This window comes from Larimichthys crocea, chromosome XIV (genome assembly GCF_000972845.2).
Source record: "Larimichthys crocea isolate SSNF chromosome XIV, L_crocea_2.0, whole genome shotgun sequence".
Taxonomy (NCBI): domain Eukaryota; kingdom Metazoa; phylum Chordata; class Actinopteri; family Sciaenidae; genus Larimichthys; species Larimichthys crocea.
This window is the reverse complement of record NC_040024.1, coordinates 9,143,854-9,164,995: the sequence shown is the minus strand read 5'-3', so window position 1 is coordinate 9,164,995 and position 21,142 is coordinate 9,143,854. Positions and strand designations below refer to the sequence as shown.

General features: G+C 42.7%; 2 protein-coding genes across 4 annotated transcripts; one reads left to right on the top strand and one right to left on the bottom strand.

Moving 5' to 3' along the window:
* Window positions 1-2,284: 2,284 nt before the first annotated feature.
* Window positions 2,285-6,121, bottom strand: si:dkey-171c9.3 (uncharacterized). Its single transcript, XM_019265671.2, has 2 exons — window positions 5,951-6,121; window positions 2,285-3,799 (listed from the first exon to the last, which is right to left on the bottom strand). Exon 2 carries the CDS (start codon window positions 3,791-3,793, stop codon window positions 2,879-2,881), a length of 915 nt encoding a protein of 304 aa, XP_019121216.1. The 5' UTR covers window positions 3,794-3,799; window positions 5,951-6,121; the 3' UTR covers window positions 2,285-2,878.
* A 3,092-nt stretch (window positions 6,122-9,213) lies between these two features.
* On the top strand, window positions 9,214-15,070 carry ccnb3 (cyclin B3). 3 transcript variants are annotated; one of them, XM_027287533.1, is made up of 13 exons: window positions 9,214-9,393; window positions 9,502-9,627; window positions 9,730-9,813; window positions 10,912-10,968; window positions 12,116-12,228; window positions 12,335-12,491; window positions 12,584-12,682; window positions 12,790-12,882; window positions 13,127-13,264; window positions 13,467-13,622; window positions 13,718-13,867; window positions 14,749-14,879; window positions 14,963-15,070. In XM_027287533.1, exons 2-13 carry the CDS (start codon window positions 9,544-9,546, stop codon window positions 15,048-15,050), a joined length of 1,350 nt encoding a protein of 449 aa, XP_027143334.1. In that variant the 5' UTR covers window positions 9,214-9,393; window positions 9,502-9,543; the 3' UTR covers window positions 15,051-15,070. The 3 variants fall into 3 exon arrangements, with proteins under 3 accessions (XP_027143334.1, XP_027143333.1, XP_019121229.2); XM_027287532.1 differs by having other exon boundaries at window positions 9,215-9,380; XM_019265684.2 differs by lacking the exon at window positions 10,912-10,968 and having other exon boundaries at window positions 9,218-9,380.
* The last annotated feature ends 6,072 nt before the right edge of the window (window positions 15,071-21,142 follow it).

Here is a 21,142-nt window from a genome sequence, read left to right as displayed (position 1 = left end):
ACAACACGACTTGTGTAAACTGTAAAAAAAACACCAACCACACCGTAATTAGTGTAATATCCTTATCCTATAAGTCCTTCTCATATACCTATTATGGTGATGTATGGTCATTTAGATTTACCCTTTACATCTGGTACAAACTCTGTTTAACCCACATAACGGGTGGATAAATTGGATTTAGATTGGTTTTCCCTCCACTACAGTAGACAAAGAGCTTAAGTAGTTGTGCCATTTATTTCCATTATGGCATGTAGAAACCCTCTTGCTATACATCCTCTGTGTGTCATCAGGATTTTCTGCTTTTCCATCCCCTCCCTCAGTCTCCCTCTCTTTCTGGCAGCCAACCACCTGACAACACAACAAGCATTCCTCCAGATGTGTGTGTGTGTGTGTGTGTGTGTGTCCTCTGACACCACAGCTGTCCACCCAGCCCTGCAGCTTATCTATGTGCACGCTTGCGACTGCGTGTATGTGTGCGAGCGTGTGGGTCAGTTGGTGTCCTGTGGTGAGAAAATCAGCAGAGGGAGTTAAAAGTTCAGACTAAGCATTCCATGACATATTATGTATCAGACCCCGAGGGACTACCGCATAGTGCAGCCAGGTCAGTGTGTGTGTACCGTGCACTGTTTATGTGCATATGTGGGTCAAGTTAACAGCTCAAGTGACGTTTAGCTCCAGAAATATTTTATCCAGACGGACTCCGCTAAGGCCGGTCCACTGGTGCAGCAGCGGGGGAGCCAACGCAAAGCCCTCCGGCAAAATAAGGTTGACATGCGGGGGCACATTCCTGTTGTAATCGTTGCTACAAAATAAGTCATAAGTTTCCACAATTGTAAAATCCTTTTTCTGAGTATTCGAAATCCCAGAGAAGCCTTCACTGGGCTTCCTTGCTCGTATTTCATTGTCTCACCACTACCTGAAGCTGCACGCCCACACAAGCACAGCTCTTTTCATTGTTTTAACTCCGAGCTCAGTTCGTACACCCACTTGTTTGCCAACAAGCTCACATTTGCTTATTAGCTCAGGTTCTGGCACGACACCAGCTCCTTGCTTGGTAGAGCATTCACCCACGCCTCTGGACTGGTGGTCCAAAACACCTGTGGTACAAACACTAACATAAATGTGAACGATCAGGTTAACTAGAAGAAAAGTCAAGAGATCATCAAAGTCATGCAGATTTATCAATGGAGACCATGAATGGTGAATGAAATGCGCCAATCCATCAAGTAGATGTTGATGTTGTTTATAAAGGAAAAGCCGCCAGGGTTCATCCTCTGGAGAACAGTTGATTAGAGGTGCTATAGAGGAAATGCCTTGGGGATCACAAATGTCAACAGGATTCCTCTTGGGACCACGAATGTTTAAATCAATTTTCAATCCATCCAGTAGCTTTTGAGACACTTCATTGCTGACCTTGGTTCTTAAATCTGCTGTAATGTTAACGTTAAACTTTGTATGTACGTTATTAGTTTTTGCGCCAATGATAACACACGCGCCTATAAATGTGCTCCCACTGAATTCTCCCACTCAGCCCATCTGTGCTGGAGAGCGAGAACGAGAGAGAGAAAAGTGCTTTGTGTTGTTTTCAGATCTGTTTGTGGGAGCATGCACACATGCAAACATTACTCACTGCGACTGTGTGTGTGTGTGTGTGTGTGAGACCCTGTCTGCAAACCCATTCTCTTCGCAATAACAGATGACTAAGAACAATGCAACTCTTTATTCCAGAACGCTTCTTTCAATATTCTCTTAAGCTCTTCTCTCAGTTATTTAACCACGTGAAAGGAAAGAGGTCATTTTTACTGCAGGATCACATCACTGTTTGGTTAAAACACCACGGCTTCTTCTTCTTCTTCGGATCTGACCTCAGTAAGCGAGTATGGAAATTAGTTTTCTTCAAGCCAGAACACAACTTCAACCCCAAATGCCAAATATTCATGTGAGTCCAAGGGATGAATGAATCACACCGAACCTATAAAGATTTTTAGGCCAATTACAAGGGGGAAATAACCCAAAAACTTCCCAACATTTCCCTTTGTTATACAGTGAGGCCTGCACCGTTGACTTGTGGTGGGATATAATCATCCATCAAGCATCTATAATGTACGTTTATCCATCGTCATAACTGTGTTTATGGTGGTTATACTCAGCATATGGAGGGTGTTTCAGTGGATAATGGGGAAAAAAGCCAGTAATATTCCAATTTAAGTCTTTATCCTTTGTATTTATTAATACTTAGATTATTTAAAAAATACAAACTTCTTTTAAAAATGCACAACAACAATCTGATATGAATATTTATATTTATAGCAAAACAATTTAATTCAATGAAGTTGCTGTCTGATAATCAAGCTTGCTGATCTCATGCTGAAAACACTCACATTGCTCTTATGTCGCCATCTAAAGGCCGTATATGTTTACTGCAGTTGGAGCCCAGTCAGAATTACATTTAAGATTATTAAAGTTTTCATACCAGTGTACCTTTTTTAATTCATCTTGGATTAAAACCTTTATCTCAGGTTCATCATCCAGCATCTAAAACACACAGATCTCATGCATGATTAAAAGTTCCACTGTTTGTTTTAACGGGAAACCAGACGTCTTTTTGTTGGATCTCTGGTCAGTTTTTGCAAGAAACGGGTAATATTGCACAATTAAACTCTTCATCTGGTTGAGCTTTATCTGAACTTTATCTGAACTTTACTGAGAAATAAAATACTACTTCAGATTACAGAGCAATATTATTGCAGTAAACCAAACTTTGATGAAAATATCAGTGAACTTGGAGTCAACACGTCTATGGATATCATTTTTATGTTCTTGTGTATATCTACATGCCAGTCATCACAAATATGATCCCATTAATCATATTAAAACACTAGGTAAGCATTTTAGCTTCATCAAGGGAGGAGGTGATGATGGTTTGAGCCAGTTGGTGGGCCAGCAGATGAAGATCGCCATCGTCGGTTATCAGCTCTCTGTTTAAGACCTGGTCAATGATGTCGCATGAAAGAACCTCAGCGAAAGCTTCCACCTGGGCTCCACGATGAGGTCCTACTTCAAAATAGTCTCTTGCCAGATTATCTGTTGGTAGTGAGTGAATCAGATGCTCCATTAACTCCACCCGAGGGTCTTTGGTGACGCCGTCTGAGTCGTACTCTTCGTCCTTTGGGGTTGGCGGAGGAGGTGAAGGCAGGAAAGCCTTCGCCAAGCCTCCTTTTAGCTTCCTGGCGAAACTGTTTCTGCTCCTCTCAAGCTCAGGTAGGAGAGGTGTGGTCGGAGGGGCATCTGGGTAGTCGAGGGATCCCACGACGGGGAGCCCTGACTGGGAAAGAGGTGGGTGGCAGAGCTGGGTGACTTTGGAAGTCTGAATCTTCTTGACGAGATCCATTTCTGTGTCCATGTCCAAGAAGTCTGTTTCACTTTCAAATTCATCCATAAAAGATTGATTTTTACCCTGCCCACCTTTCATCTCAGCTGATCGTGAACACTCTAAGTGATCCTCAACACTTTGACCTCTACACACCTCCCTCAGAGCAACCTCTATCACTGCTGAAGCTAACCCTTCAGCTAACATCTCCTGGTTTTGATTAAATCTGGACACCTCGCAGTCCACCTCGGGCTCCGCCATTTCCATTTGGCTTAAAAATGACTGGATAATGTTCTCAGTCATACTTTGGGCAAACTTCTCAAGAGCCCCATTGTTTAGGTCGTTTCTATTGAGTCCTTTAGAAATGCCAGAGTTTTCTGGAGTGGGCTCTGGCACCCTTGGATCAGCACTCACTGCCTGCATCGGATCCTGTGAGAATAAAAACAATTATCTTTAGTAAAAGTGAACTATTGCTTTTCTTGGAAGAATATGGTGAAGGCCAGTAGAAGTTACAAATGCAGAAATAAGTCCAAAGATGGTTTCAAGCGCTGCCTTGTTCCTATAATTAGTTCACTTTTGTATTTTTATTAGAATATCGCTTGCCAACAAGTTCAGCGAAAGCCAAGCAGGTCATAAATATTCCCCCTAAATGGTGCAGCAATTCCCTTTTAATCTCTACTCAACACATGTTTCTAAATTCCTCGCCTGCTTCAGATGCACGCTACGAATTGAAAGAATGTATACTATGTATAGAGAAAGTAATCAGGGCTAATGTAAAAATAGAAGAAGAAAACACAGGGACGCCGAGAACAAAAAGTCCCCTCTGAAGCCTCAGATGGAAAGTAAGATTGAGGCCGCGACCACAGCCTGTCACCATATGAGCTGTCAGCCAGCCAGGATGTGACAAGCAGGAAGTTCAGCTCGGTATAAGATTAGACCAACAAAAAAACCTGACCTGAAAAAAAAAAAAGTATTGCAGTAACCTTAAATTTCTTTAAACTCTTTTTTTTCCTGTAGTTTATTGAGACTGTAACTCTGTGTTTTGAGAAAACAGAAAATGGAGCAGAGCAAATGTTACATGAAAAGTAATATGCTGTCGATCTCAAAGGACACATCTGTATCCATCTGATTCAGAAAACCCGAGTGTTGGTTTTTCATATCCAGTGAAAGCCTGCGAGCGTGTTATAGTGCCGACAGTACTGATATTGAAACAACATGGAACCTCACACAGCTAGCTGGTTAATCTTCAGAGCACGGATTCACAAAGCTATGTTCATGTTTTAGTTAGTCTAATGATTAAAATCCAGACGGTCTGACTTTATTTTGCTCTGGGATTCTTGAAAGCTATTTCCAATTAAATTATTTCCCTCTGATATTAAAGGACTACTTCAACATTCAATACATTTAATAACGGTCTAGCTGAACGTTGTATACAGTGTATTAATGTAATCATAGACATATATTTTTCTCATTTAGAAACTAGAGAAGCAGAAGAGACAGACTGTGAAACCGAACTTAACGCCCTCAACGACTTCCTTATTTTATTCTTTGGTTCCACTGCAGCTTCTGTAGCTATACATAGATTTCGGGGTTAGTGTCTTTTTTAGCCGTCTTGCAATCAAACATTTAATTTTAGCCTTTATGTGATATAAATTTAACAAATCAAGTTTGCTGAGATGTAACACTCAACAAAACTGAATGTGGCAACGCTGTCGTCCCCATACATACTCATAGAGTTTCTCTCTTTCCTCTCTCCATGCAGCCAAAGCCAATGACGCTCTGAGCGACTCTAATGACTCTTGTCTCTTGGTTTGAGTTCAAAATGGACAGAGAGGAGGACAAGATAGGGAATGAAGCACAGATGTGGAACAAATTACAGCTGAAACAAAGAATGTTTTCTCTTCACGATCCAGCTTAGACATCCTGATGGGCAAACTAATGTTTATGAGATGAGGATGCTTGCTCACTACTCTAGCCCTGGGTGTTCTTGTGTTACACAACCCTGTCTAAACAGAGTCTGTTGATTATGACAGCACTTTGTGTTTGATCACACTAACACACCTTGCCAACAGTCTAACATTTAGACAGTTTCTAAATGTAACCAGCACAAAGGCTTTTCAGTGCTCTGCAAAATATTTTGGAAATATAATTCCTCGGTTGACCTTTTATTAAAACAGGGCTTCTTCCACACCCATTTTCCAGCGTTTTTAATGAAATGTGACAAAGCCAGGGGGAGTATTTAAGGTTTCATAAACCACTTTTGCTGATAAATCGCCCAAACTATTTTCACAATATATCATCTCTTGTTTTTCGTATTGCAAGAACTTAGTTAACCTTTGTTAACCCAAGAAAAATAAGACGGATAAGAGCAGAGAAAATAGACAAAACAAGAAACAAATAAAAGATTAAGACCAAACGCTAAACTTTTGATTTAGTGTGATAACCTGGCAAGACGCGGAAGGCTTTCTGAGGGCAGCCTGGTTAAGATTAACAACAAACATTACCTAAAATCTACTGCAAAATATGAAAACAACATACAGGAAACATCCGTCAGCGTATACTGCCTCTAAACCAACTTACCAGTTTTAGTAACAGGGTGATGGTTTGCTTGTTGGTGTCTCCGGTGCGAATGAGTTTACACGGAAATAGTTTGAGAAATGGGTTCACACACACTTCCTGTGTGTGTGTGTGAGACTGTTATTTGCGGCACTCTACCTTATCAACAACATGAGGAACTGAGAAATGTATGATACACTATGTGAGCGTTTATAGAAGTCTGTCCTTCTGTTCATGAGGTCAAACTGATGACGAGAAGAAGATGGATTCAGACAGGAAGCTTAACCAAAAAGAAAGTACTGCTTGTATGGTTTTACTCTCTGAACAACCCTTCACGCTCACATTCACACCTACAGACCGCCAGTTAACCTGCATCTCTTTGGACTGTGGAAGCTTCTCTGCAAACACAGGGAGAACCTGCAAACTCAACGCAGAAAGGAGCCGGCTCTTTGAATGTTTTGTATGAAACAATCTGAATTTGTAAAGTGACTAAAGCTGTCAAAGACTTGTAGCGATGTAAAAAGTACAATATCTTTCTCTAAACCAATGTAAGTATGAAGCAACATGAAGAGAACTTGAGTGGATGTACTTATTTACATTCCACCACTGGACAATTTAGACAATCTCACAAGCTGTGTAATGTTCTGTGATGAATTATGTTCATGACCCTGAGTGTCCAAACTCCACCCATGAGGATTTCTCAGCAGCTTCAACCAGCACTGATGGAGACTGGATAGAAACTGCCCTCATGTGCAGTCTTTTTGTCTTGGATGAGGAGGGGAGGTGAAATAAAAGAGGTGTTATGAGATGATATCTCTCTGCGGACTTCATTAGATGCCGGATAGCGGGGTTCCCGAAGCCGCGTTAGAGCACCCTGTTCAAATAAAGTGAATGTGGGGTGAATGTTGAAATGGACCTGATCCAGGGACTTTGTTTGGGTTCTGAACCCTTTTTTGTGCTTCACATGGAAGAGAAACAAAAACATATTTGTTCTTTTTGGCGTCGTGTCTGAAAAGACTTAAATAGTGCGTTTAGAGGGAGTATTCAGAGATGACATATGGCGTTAACAGTGTTCTTCAGGTCAGAAGAGGATTAAAATGAATTCATCTAGAGAAGATTTATTTCGTTCTCTTAACAAATGTGACGCTTTATGGCCTCTGTTCCCGTCATTCAGACGTGAATCAAAGATGACCCTCCAAAACTAATGGCAGCTGGATGGTCTTTAGCGCTGGTGTTCATCCCAAAACTGCCCTCTGGGTGATATTATGACCCTCTATTATCCAAACTGTTACTGCAGTAACTCGGTGTTGTAGGCCCCAGTAGGCCTTTCTCTGCTCCAGTTCAGGAAATACTTATCTTTGTGTCAGTGAGCTCATTGCTCAGTTCAGTCCTGTGTGTGACGGGAAATAATGACATGCCAGACCTGCATAGGACAAGTGAATGAAAACAATGAGAGAAAAACACCATCTGCATTACAGAATCTGAAAGTCTGTGTTTTTGTGAGACCTATAAAAGTGACATTGTGTAACTTTGCTACCCTAGAACAACAGATTTTAAATCATGTTGACCTGCAATCAGGTGAATGGTGTCACTGTCATTCGCACCCACGAGAAGTATGTAATGCTTTAAGTCACATTTTGGTGAAACTCAGTGTTTTCTGGTTTTTCCCTCTGAAGTTCTCTTTGCAAATTTACAGAGTTTCCTGATGGACAAACTGCTGAAACTGTAGCTGCTGTTAGCTGATGTTAGCTCAGTTTGTTAGCCTGTGAGCTCACAGCACCAAGGGGGTTGTTATTGTTTGCACCACAGGCGTTTTGGACCAACAGTTTTCAGGCTCGGGATGCGGGCGAATACTGGCGGTGAGCAGAGCTGGTGTCATGCCAGAACCGGAGCTGGGCAAGCAGGTGACGTAACCGGGGTCAGCAGGTTCAAATTACAAGAATACAAATTTCTACGCATTAATGAAAATTGGATGTGGGTCTATACTAATTACACATTAGGGCTTGTACAGACTAGGCGACTAGTCGATTTCACTACTTCACAATGACGTTGACTAGTCGCTAATCACCGTAAACAAACATTCCCACCATGCAGAACCCGCTGCACTGGTGGGCCCAGAACGAGGATAGATAGATTTCCCCGTTTGGCTAAGTTGTGCAAACGTTACCTGGCTGTCCCAGCGACAAGCACACCGAGCGAGGATTTTTTCACTCGCTGGAAATACCATCACACGACAGCAGGCAGGCCTTCACCCAGCACATGTAGATGTGCTTGTGTTCTTGCAAACCAGGATCGAAAAACGAAAACTGTGACTGAGCAGGACTGTGATGATGAATAGGCTTGCAGGCTCTTGTCTGTGTGTTGTTTTCCTCCCAAACTGTTTTAAGTTCGGTATTTTGTTTTCCACTTCGCCTATATGGGAGATGTAGCCGAACATAACATGTAGGTATGTTACATCAAATTCAACAGCTGAGTTGCTGCTTGTTGTTGATACTGTGTAACAGCTGTCCATTGTCAGTGAATACAGATTATTGCAAAGCATTCCCTCCTGTGAATTTTTTAATTATTGAAAAAAATATCAATGACGTCACCACATTGACGTCGACTTTCATCATATTAGTGTCGACTTAAAAAAATCTGAAGTCATGCAACCCCTACTTCGTGCGTAAACTTACATTTTTTATGTGCACGTTTATAAGGACATAGAGCTTTATTCACCCCAGAATCAGGTGTTGCACCAAAGAATTCATGCATTACATCCAGTATATAACACATAATACAGCTGATTAAAATATGCATGAATAGCCAAACCAAAGCAGACAGAGCATGAATAAAAACATGTTTGACACATTGTGTGTACTAACATGCATAATCTAAGTCACGTGCATGGTTGCCTCGTGTCTGCACGGTGACTCTGTCATGAGGAAAAACATCAATAAAACCGACCAACGATTAAACTATTGGCTGAGCGAGGTTTGAAAATTCCACTTGCTCCTCCTCCACAGGGTGCGTTTGATTTTTACAGCACAAGGAAGCGAGGCGGGGAGTTATTTCAAAAAGTCAATTAAAAATGAATGCATTCTGCTTAAATAAATAACGCACTTGCTGACATATTTAATATATTTGAATAAAAGGTATAAATCTCTGAGTTATATTTAACGCTTTTCTGATTAATATTTTTAACACCGAAGCACCGGGCGGAGCCGTTACATTAAAACGAACGCCCTCCATAGCAACGGCATCCCTAGCGACTCCCTGATTGGCCGGCGGGCTCAAATTCCAGCCAATGAGAGCGAGGCGCATCAGATTTGGATCCTCAGACTCAGTCACTGTTTTCCGTCGGAGTCTTTGTGAAGCAGCGCAGCAGCTCTGGACTGTTTACAAGCGGCCAAACGAGCTTTTTACACCCCGAAATCAAGCGACTGGGTCCGGCCAGGAGGATTTAGAAGACACGGTGAGTGAGAACAGTAAGTTCGGGCGGGTTTTTAGCTCGATATTTGACGGGTTTGACGAGAGGTAACCGCGCCCAGCGGACACTCAAAGGTGATGTGGCCCGTGTTTGTGTGCGCTTGCAGCCGCTGCAGAGTTTGTTTCTGGGGGGATAAAAGGAGCCGAACATGCCGGTGTTGAGGGGAAAGAAGCCCGCAGTCACCGCCGGGAGTAGGATCCCGAAGCTGACCGCAGCAGCCACCGAGAACCAGGTGAGAGCAGGCCCGCATGCATATCAATGCATATCAATGCACAGGCTGTAAACAAAGGCAAATGCATGCAAACAGGTGTAAATGAGACTGTGTGTGTTGCAGGAGGAAGGCCCGCAGGTGAAGAGGTCCTCCTCACCTCCTCATGGAGCCCCCAAGAAGAGGACCGCCTTCATAGACATCACCAATGTAAGACACTGTCTCAGATCCTACAGCTGCCACTGTTTGCTCATGCTGGTGTTCCTCCCTGCAGGATGATTCTGGAGTCATGATCCCATGAATTTCTAATAATGATTGCACATACCTGGCTCCTGTTTAGTGTTTTTCAGGGTCATGTATAATTTGCATGGTTGGGCCAATGTTGACGAATGTTCCCCAGATCTCAACGTGACGCCCTTAAAAGAAAGATATCCAGTTTGCTGTCATAGAGGACTAACGAAAGCAGAAATCTTCACATTAAGAAGTGTTGCAGTTGGCTCTAAAGTTTCTGATTGGATACATAGTTCCTTTGTTTGCATTAAAGCAACGGCAATGCACCGAAAGTTGACTAGAAAGCGCTTGGTGGATGTTAATAACCTGGTTTCCCCCTTTGTACACTCCACACATACGATCATATGAACAAAACAAAGCGGAATGTTCGCGTCATTAAATGTCTTGAAGGTTGTTTCAGCCCTCAAACCTGTAAAGTTTTACCTCTGGCCTATAATGCCGTTCATCCGTCCAGATTGTTCTGTCGCAAGTTGCAAGAGATCTGGAGATGTATGCTACACCCGTCAACCAAGGCGGAGTGGATGCACGCTTCCTTCCGTGCTGTTATAGAGTTGGTGGGTGCAGTCAACTAGAAAGAAACTACATGAAACTGCTCACCACAGCGCCTGTGCATTACCACGAGTAACCAGGTGATTTGTAGAACGAGACGTTGCTTCTGAGTTTTTCATATTCATGTATTTAAATGATTCTTCAAGAGAAGACCGACATCTCCACAGCTGAGAGCTCCAAAACTCGGCAAGTCACAACAAACTTCCAGATCTGTCTTGAGTACTCATCACATTTCATCACAGAAACACACAGAGTAGTTTGAAGGACTGACTCTAAATGAACGTGGAGCTTCCACATCGATGCACCGCACAAATCGTCTGTGTCTAATTCCGACAAACACTTCTCACAAGCCGTCCAGGTTTTAGTTATCGTCACACTGTGTTTCATCAGCCACCGTGTGAACACACAGCGAGTCTCGTCGACTTCTGGACGATCTCCCACCGTGTGCTGTTTTGTCTTTGACGACAGGCCATCGGTCTGTGTCTGTCAGACTGTCGGCCCGATGGCGACCTCGGCTTCAGGACAGTAAGTAGGATTACTGAAACACTTTGGTGGTGGTCACCATGTGAGAGAGAAAGCGCACTGTGTCGAGCCAGAGCCTGGACTCAGAACATCTGGAATACCGATGTGTTGTCATTGTATCACAGGGAAGACGGCACACAGTCTCCACTGTCGTGTCTTGTGTTGACGTATGCAGCATGCTAAGCCACCAGTCTTGGCGGTGTTGAAAGAAGAAGAATGGCTTGGACTAACTCCACCATCAGAGGAATAAACTTAATCCTGAGTGGAGATTTTTAACTGTTTGTGTACGTTCTGGCCACCGTACGCTCTGACTGCAAGAAAGTCGTCACCTTTTTCACACAAATTAAGACAGAGGAATTAATATGGTAATTATTTTCATAAAATATTCGACACACAAGTTGAAGCCTGTGAGACCAGATTCAGACCAAATCTGATGGTGCATTGAAAATGCAGGTTTCCCCATTTATTTGAACAGGGGGTGAGCACTTTGGCTACAGGTGGTGTCAGAAAAGAAACGAAGTGGCCTTGAGCCAGATTCAACTTTTTGTAGAACGTCTCTGAAACTGAGACTATTCAGGTGGATTCATGGACTAAACTCTGATACACTACCTGTTGTGTCCTCCTTTGGTTTATTTCATGAACCCAGCTTGTAAAAGTCTGACAATTTACGCTGCAGAATAGCGACATGATGAACTTTAATTTGGTGACAGATTGAGTGGTGGTTGAGCGACATGGACAGTACATGAGAGTGAGGGAGCGCTGGTATCGAAAGGCGGGGAATCGGTGAAATAAAATTCTCCTGATTGTCTCACAGCGTTTACATAGAGCACAAATAAACACATGCCTCCGCAACACCTGATTTGGTCTGAACAGGGCCTGCGTGACACACTGTGGATCCTCTAAGTTGGGTGTGAATGTGCGGTAGTTCTCCACCATGGTGTGAAAGTGTGTCCTCCGTCACCTCACCTGGGTGTGAAACGAGCGCTATGTTTGAAGCTGTGAAAGCAATAAGGTGGCATCGAGGTTTGACCCTGATGTGTCGAGACGAGCTCTCAGACGTGATGGATAACGTCCAAAATCCTTAATGTACAATTAAACTGAGTGTAGGTGATTGAATGGGACAATTCATGATCTTTGACTTTCTTCACAGGCTCACAAGGTTCAGATCAGCATCCCAGGGAGGAAGAAAGAAACTGGGAAGAGGCAGGTGAAGAAAACGAGCTCCGCCTCGGTGCCAGCGAAGAATCAAGCCAACCTGAAAAAGTAAACAGAGCTGTGTTTTTTTTTACTTTGCTTCCATCCTGATCTTCAACCCTCGGCCCCGTTATTATCTGCTTGTTCTTTAACTCGCCGGCATTTTTCTCTGCAGGTCTTCGTCTGTGAGCTCTGAGGGGACGCCTGCAGAGAAAGAGAAGAGCGATGCTGAAGAGGAGGCGCAGAGGGACGTGGAAGCTCCAGTCGAAGAGCTGGTGGCTGCCACGCCCCCTGCTGTCCGTGAAGTGCCAGCACACCTTCAGAAACAAGTTGTAAGGAAAACGATACACCCCTCGAAGAAGCTTCTGACCTGTGCATGTGCTGTTTCTTTCATCTTTACTCACTTCCCCCTCCATCCTCGCAGATCCCAAAGGAGTTTGACATCGACTCGGAGGACACAGAGGACTGCTACATGTGTCCGGAGTATGCCAAGGACATCTTTGACTACCTCAAAAAGAGAGAGGTGAGCCAAGCCTAAACACTCGTGCCACATTCTTTGGATTTGAAGTAGCTCCTCCAACAGTTTGTTCGAATTCAGCCCTTAAATTTGTCCCTTTTTTTTGCCTGCAGGAGAAGTTTGTGCTCTGTAACTACATGCCCAAGCAGCCCACCCTTAACCCCGAGATGAGGGCAATCCTGATTGACTGGCTGGTGGAAGTACAGGTGAGCTGATGTGTGTGTTTGGAGTGTAAAACAGGTGAGGGGAAATCACTGCCAATTAAAGAACCCCGGGAGGTTCAAGTAAACAATTTGTGAAACACGCAACACCAAAAAATCCAAAGCATAGTCATGTTGCTGCTCAGACACCAGAAACTGAATTTCAGCAAGTTGTGTGTGAGTAGCTAATTGCCACGTTGCTCCTCCAGTTTGTGCAGCACGTTGATTCTGTTTTATGCGTTTCGTTCAGGAGAACTTTGAGCTGTACCACGAAACCCTGTACCTGGCCGTGAAGATGATGGACCACTACCTGTCCAAGACTCCGGTCCACAGGGAGCTGCTGCAGCTCGTCGGCTCCACCACCATGCTCATCGCCTCCAAATTTGAGGTAAGGACGGATAAAATGCAAATTTCAACACCCAGTGGGTTTTATTTTGAAGGAACATGGGTAGAGACGTGTGGTTGACCATCAGGTAAAAGGCTCGTCCAACCTTTGGACCTTAACAATCCCAAATCCAGCACGGGACGAAGGGGTGTAGTTTTTCCTGACGACAAGCACCGCTTCGTGTTTTGTGTTGATGATCCTGCAGGAGCGCAGTCCGCCATGCGTCGACGACTTCCTCTACATCTGCGACGACGCGTACAAGAGGGAGGAGCTTATCTCCATGGAGGCGAGCATCCTGCAGGCGCTGTCCTTCGACATCAACATCCCCATCCCGTACCGCTTCCTCAGACGCTACGCAAAGGTGTGTGCGAGTGCCCAGCGGGGTTTTTTTTCTTTTCTTGTCTGTAGGAGTTTGTTCGACTCCCTAATCCGAGCGTTTGCTGTTTCTCTCCGCAGTGTGTGAACGCGGGGATGGACACGCTGACCCTGGCGCGGTATTACTGCGAGATGAGCCTCATGGAGATGGAGATGGTGTCGGAGAGAGGATCGCTGCTGGCCTCGGCCTGCCTGCTGATGGCGCTCGTCACCAAAGACCTGGGAGGTTGGGTAGGTCCACTTTCATTACCGTACCCGATTTTGACTCTTCCATCTGGTTTTTGATATCAGAATCAGGATTCTGTTGAATGTCAGCGGACAACACGCCTTATTGCAACTGACTTCAAAACAGAAGGCTTTTAAAGTCAACCAGGTGTTTGTCTTTGACTCATGCACCACAGCTGCACAACAGGGATGTTTTCTGTAAAGACGGAACATTTATTATGGCTGTTTTTTAACCAAAACGTGGATCTGTTTGGATTATCTTCATGTCTGTAGTTATTTTAGTGTGTTACAAACACAAACCACCGGCACTGAATGGATGGACTCGCTCTCTCTGTTTCTGGGATTATATAATTCATAAAAATGTTATTTGTTTTCCAGTGTACCAGTCAGCTTCTGGCACGAGGGCGGACTTAAAGTCTGTGTAAAGTCAAAATAAATTTGTGTTCTGAGTTTGTCAGACTAAAGTAGAAAGTGTTATTAACCACCCAGCCAAATTTGAATGATCAATGATCACCCACAAAATCCTAAGACTGAAAACGGGTGAAAAACTGTTTGAACCTCTAACTCCACATTTCAGTGATGCATCGTTCAAAGTCCTTTCACATGTGTTCAGCAACTATTTTCCAACATATTTATTGTGTTTTGAAAGAAAACATGGCATTGCCTTTAAACTCTAAACTGGGCTGAATTGTCCTGCATGGACAGCCGGCCTACAGCCTCTCAGTTTAAATGTAAATAGTTTCAAATGCAAATTTGAGTGATCATTGACGCAGTAGTACAACGTCCAAGTCTTAAGTTCGCTCTTAAAAATATGCACACGAACGCATATCTTTGAGGATTGGACACAGCTCTTGTGTAAAGATTCGCCTCCTGTTTGTCTTCTTCAGTCTCCCATCCTTCAGTTCCACTCGGGCTATCAGACGTCAGATTTGGCGCCCGTCGTCCAAAAACTCCACGCAATGCTCTCAGCTCCCCCGGATGACAAGCTGAAGTCCATCAGAAACAAATACTCGCACAAGTAAGTCCCGATGCGTTCGCAATGACGAGGTCAACGTGGACGAGACAGTCCAGGATGTTAATCAGCTCTTTAATGTCTTGCAGGGTGTTTTTCGAAGTCGCGACCCTACCGTTGGTCAACATCGACGTGTTGGAGAAAGCTCTATCTCCGCGAGACGTCACCCCTCCCTAAAAGGGGAAAAAAATTTAAAATAAAATCTTGCCAGTTTGAGTGAAAATATTTAAAAGAAATTCCCTCAATCCTGTACATAATTGTTAATACGTTTAATATTTATACATGTAGTCTGACCTGTCTGTTATATAATGTTGGAAATAAATCTTTAATTCCAGTTTGTGATGGAAAAGAGTTTTAATGTGGGCATTTGTTACAAAGCCGTTTGCCAGTTTATTATGTTCTGGTTGTTAATTATTTTTAGTGGGTTTTTTTTTTTTGGGGCATTGATTTTTATAAGAAGACAAAAGAGAAACTTAATTCATTAGTAATTTGTGAGCCCCGTTCTGAGTGTATAATTTTAAAAAAGGGTTAATTTAACGTAGATTGTTAGACGAGAAGTTGCTACATGCTTACTTTTACTGATGAATTATGCACTGGCCCACAAAGTTTTAGAGGTTTTTTCCACATATTGCCAGAGTTAGCTGGCACGCATGTGTGTATTTTCATACGTTGTACAGTGTTTATCATGTTAATATCACTACGGTAATTATTTGTATACAAAGACGATGATGCTGTGCTATTTTTAAATGGCTGTCATGCATACTCTTAAAATAAAGATGTGTTTTTATGTGTTTGATAGAATTGTTTCATCATGTGTTCTCTAAATGTACAAATGAGCTTTACAAAATACAACTTTATAAATGTGGTTATGCTGCATAGCCACTAGATGTCAGTAGTGTACAATGTTCTTGCTGGCTCTGATGCTTCTCTAGAGGCATCATAGTGTTTCTGAGCTCAAATTTGAGTATTTATGATGAGATTGGTTCCTCTTAAAACTCTCATTAAAATCTATATTACTGACAGTCATACTGAAGCCATTTCAGACTCCTGACTCTTATCTAATATAACTTTGTCTAGTTAAGCTTGAATTTTTGTCCTTGACCTTTAGAAACGGACAATTCTTAACTCAAGAGCTGCTTTCTAGCTCTTTTTTTTACTGCATTTTTACTCCACTACATGGGCCTTGAGTTGAGTTTTAAAAAGTAGTGAAAGCTGAACTTAGAGGAGCAGCAAGCTAAACACTCTTAGTGTTGTCACATGATGCATTCAGGTACACTATCAAGTTGTAGCTCACCTGGATTTCATAGCATATGCTGCTTGTACAGATGTTCACACTGTTGCTGGTGTGCTGGCTCTGGTAAACTGTTATGTGTCACGTCCTCTGCAGGTTTAGCTGTGCAGCAGCAACTTTAGTGTGTCTGTCTGTAGGGACTTGGCTTGCACTGCAAAGGATGAATGTAAATGCTGGAGGCCATCTTTCAGATCAAACTGGGTTATCATTGGTGGTTCTAACGGATTTAAATTGATGTTCCTCTTTTGGTTATGGCAATATAACCTTTTTCCCCTGTTGGTAATTGACCTTAAAGATGGGAAATGAAGTTAGGACACATAGACAAAAGGTACACAAGGAGAAAACATAATGTAGCGCTCGGTAGATGACAACGAAGCAGTGCGAGGTCAAAGCTCCTGAATGCGTTGAGATTCCCATGGTCTACCTGCACAGTAGTGGAACAGGTTCTTCTGTTTGCATTGCTACCCAATTTAAATCTTGGCTCTTGTAGCCAAACTTTAAACATAGAAATTTCTTCAAGTTCTTCTGTCTCAGCAGGCTTTCCCCTTCAGATTCCTCAGATGAGGATCAGCAGTAACAGTTGGGCTACTTGGTCTTTAGAGATTTGTACAGATCAGTGAATTGACCAGATGAAGCTCTGATTCTAAAAAACCCTCTTAAGAAATATGCTGAGGCTATAAGTGACAGCCTGCAAGAGGGTTGTGGTAGAGGTGTGGAAATTGATTTTGTGTCCTAAGATAGAACTGGGACAGACTCAGTTTTGAACAACTTAGTCTTGTTGGGAATGTATCTAGAGAGTATCTTTTCAGTTTTTCCTGCTGACCATCTCTTCTTCAATTGGCGATGTCCAACATTTCTCAAAGCGACTTCCAACAGTAAACTTGGCACTTGAATGGCAGTCCTTTCCATTGATTTTACATCTAAGTAGCCACAGTGGAGGGAGTTTTGATGAGCAGAGCCTTGATCCTCGTGCAACAGCCTCCTGTTGCTGCATTGCATCACGGTTTGTCTTGAGGCTGCTGCCAGATCAGAAACTCTCTCTTCTGCCTTGTCTTGGAAGTATCTCTAGCATTTCCAGATCTATTATTCATTTAAATCATTAGAACTTAAAAGCAGGTTATTCTGGAAGTGAGTTGTTCAAGGACACCTTGATGGTAGAGGTAGAGGGAAGATGGTTAATCTATGTCACTTATTTACTGATTTTCACGAAACCAGTGACCATCTGGACGACAGACCACATCTCTAACCTTGTGTAGTTTCCTTTTAAATATTATCCGCAGAAACAGATTGATGATGAAAAGAGGACAATAATGGGCGGCTAGAGGAAAAGGTAGTAACCCCGACCGCGAGGATAGGCCTGCCAAGTCATAAACTGACTGTTAGCACATGCTCACACACACACACACACACACTTACAGTAATATGGATCCTTGCCAATTCAATTCACTGGCCACCATCTCTCACAAACACTCCTCTGCTGCATCTGTGCCTCGAGACCTCTGAGCCCATTCTTCCTCTTGTTATTCACTAGATCAATTAAAGTGACTGATTGGCCGCATTGTGCGTGTGTGTGTGTGTGCGCGTGCAATGTTCTCACACTTTACTCGGATCCACACACCAATAACTCCGTCTGATTAAAGCGTGCTGATGGAGATAGTCCCCTATTCGGCCGAGCAGATACGCATCTAAACCGGCGCTGCCAAAACCCTCATATGAGCTATTGATCAGTGGAGGGCTGGGAAACGGGCTTTCACTCTGTTAGCTTTGCACAATCAGAAAGGAGCTGGCAGCTCTGCAGTCTTTAGTTCTCACTTCCGAGTTGCAGCTGCTGTTTAAGACCTCTGAGCCGGAAAATAAAAGGATACTCTGGTTTGTGGGAGGATTTTCCATTTTTCTTTCATATCCGCCTCTGTAACGCAGTTCTGAAGCTTTCTCGCACCCATACATCTCTATGATTTGAGCTAAGATACGTAACGTTATCATTCAAACCACATGCGGACTCATGAGTTTGCCTGACTGGATGGATTCCCCCATCACATCACAGCCTGAGTTTCAGAATCACAGGACAGTTGTCCAATTTGTTCTGAGTCCAACAATTCTGGTGTTTTGCTGACTGGTGGCCATTTCTGCTGTCGGGTGATTAAACCAGTTCAGAAAAATGAGCACAAATTAGCGACAAGTTGCTGATTTAGAGTAATAAAAACTCTTTAATTGGCATATTTCATTAATCAAATTTAGAGTAATAAAAACTCTTTAATTGGCATATTTCATTAATCAAAAGACAGTTTCTCCAGCAGTGCCTCTGGAAAATCCTCCGGATCAGTTGGGAGGATCGGCACAACAACACCAATGTCTTGGAGGAGGCTGGCCAAAAAGTTCCACATAGACCTTAAGCAAAAAATAGGGCGACATGGAGAAACCTTGTCCGTGAGGGTGCTGCACTATATAATGATGACCTCCGCCATACTGCAGAACATAGGCACAGATTTAGAAAGAAGAGAGCATCCACCAAACAGGCCCAACACAAACCCACCACCACGTTCACCTGCAAATCTTGGCTTTTGCTGCATTGATTTTGACCAGTTCAACACTAAACCTGTGGTGTGCTCCTTCAAGCTTTGGTTCATATGTACATACATGCTCCTCCATGAATCATGATCTCTTTCATTCTGTCTTCCCATTTTGCTGTCACTTGGTTTCTTGGACTAAACTGCAGGCTTACAAAACAAAAGCTAGACACTAGTAATTGTCTGTCTTTGTGTACGTGTGTTTCAATGTGTATGCCATACGCGTGTCACGATGTGTGTCCTGTTGTTCCCACAGCGTGTTCTGGGTCTAGCTAGTGATTGCTTGTGTCGTGCATGTCTGGCTAATTGTCTTGGCCTTGCCGCGTTGCCATTTGCATTCCCCCCAGCTCGACTGAGACGAAAAGGGCATCCTCGCCCCGTCCGAGTAAAGACGGATTGAGAGAGGAAAGACGGAGAGAGTGGGATGAGGCGAGAGAACAGATGAGCCAGAACAATGGAGCTCCTTGGATTTTGGCTCTTGCCCATCTCAGTGATTGTGTTTATGTGTGAGTGCGCCAAACGTTTGAGAATTGAAACAAGTGACATGAATATGGATGCAGTAGAGCTGGTATACATCACAGATGCCACTGTGTGAGTGTGTTTTAAAGACGGGAGACAAATGTCTCATTTTCTGAGCTTTGACCATCAGTCTGTAATGAACGCCTTGGTCTGTCAGGTATTCTGATCTTATTAATTGGATTAGAAAAGGCAAAACTAGTGGAGCAATGAGTGTCACAGGCTACAACAACTTTTTCGGTGCTTTCACTTGAAGTGACACTTCAACCCCTATCTGTGCTTATGTAACCGCTGTGGTATAGTACAATCAGGATCTGCATTTATTTCCTCTAAAAATAGTGCAAGGACACAGTGAATACACACTGTGACAGGTTCTCTCCCAATCCCCGGCACACAAGCTGTCCAATTTTTTGGCCGGGACTTTGCAGCTCCATCACTCATGTGTCTTTTTGTGTGTCATTAATTAAAAAGTGTCCCCTGCTACGAGCGGATAGCCTGGAACCATGAAGACTGTCATTCAATGTAAGATTGACTCCACTACACTTATACTATGACACTTCAACTTCTATTAATTTAAGGTGTAAAATGTGTTATACTGCAGTTAAAATCAACCGCAACATAACACCTTTTACCAAATACGCTTCAGTTTCCACTGTAACTTTCAGTTGTGTACACTTGACATGACATACATGAACGGACACTTCAGTGCTTTTACTTGAAGTGTCACTTCAACTCTTTTCAGTGCGTACACAACAACTGTCAATTCAACAATTTTACTCCTTTTGGTAAATACACTTCAACTTCCACTGTCACTATTTTAGTTGTTTACACTTGAACTTACTTTACTACTTCCCTGACACTTCAACTCCATTCATTGCTCATACTGACATTATATACGCTTGTAGAATTAGTTTAGAGACACTTATACATGACCTTACTAACTGACACATACACTGCTTTCACTATGTTAAATTCAAACACTTCAGTTAACGTCTTTGAGTATTTACACCCGATGGTTGATCCGACTGATTTCAACCCCGATCAGTGCTTTTGTGAAGTTCCACTTCAACTCTTTTCAGTGCTTACACTTTACCTGAAGTGTGACGCTTCAACACATTATAACAGCAATTTAACTCCCTTTAGTAAATACACTTCGACTTCCACTGTAATTCTTTTGATTATTTACACTTCAAGTACCTTCAACTCCATGCAGAGTTTGCACTTTGACGTCCTAGCTTTTCTTTATACTTGACATCATAAAACACTTGAACTGCTTTCACCTTAACCGACACAAAACTGACATTTCTAACTGATGCTTGGACTTGTTCATTTGTTTTATCTCTTTATACTTCAATTGACATTTCGATTCCTTTCGGTGCTTGCCACTGTAATATCTTTCAGTTCCTCAACTCATGCTAGAACTTTAATTAAAGTGCTTTAACTCGATTGTCATACAAGTAGATTTTATAAAAGGTGAATAATTGTTTTCACATCTTAAGATGTCTTAATTGTAATTGCAGTTATCACATTTCGTTTTCGGCATTAGCATTTAATCTCAGTTCTTTTGTCAGTTGATACAGTGTTCACTTTTATTCTAAGCTATAATAAAACTATTAATGATATTACTATAAGCTGAAACAGCGCCTGTGCCTTACATGTCATTAATTAGTTAAAAATATTAATTATATTTGACATTATGACATAAAAACTGTCGAATACATTATATATTTCAGAGGACTGGAGCTAGTTGCCATGGCAGCAGAGAGTTTTTGGCAACTGTGGAATGGGTATGGGGGGCTTTTATCTCCTCGTTGGTTTCCATTGATCTCAAGTGGACAATTTGTTCCTCTGAAAATGACAAGGCCATGGACACTTTGGAAACCATTTTGAAATCT

Excerpts from the sequence above, each read along its gene's own strand:
- si:dkey-171c9.3 (XM_019265671.2), bottom strand. The coding sequence starts at position 3,793 with ATGCAGGCAGTGAGTGCTGATCCAAGGGTGCCAGAGCCCACTCCAGAA.
- ccnb3 (XM_027287533.1), top strand. The coding sequence starts at position 9,544 with ATGCCGGTGTTGAGGGGAAAGAAGCCCGCAGTCACCGCCGGGAGTAGG. Across the intron at positions 12,229-12,334 it reads AATCAAGCCAACCTGAAAAA|GTCTTCGTCTGTGAGCTCTG; the intron begins GTAAACAGAGCT and ends TTTTCTCTGCAG. Across the intron at positions 13,868-14,748 it reads CCAAAGACCTGGGAGGTTGG|TCTCCCATCCTTCAGTTCCA; the intron begins GTAGGTCCACTT and ends TGTCTTCTTCAG.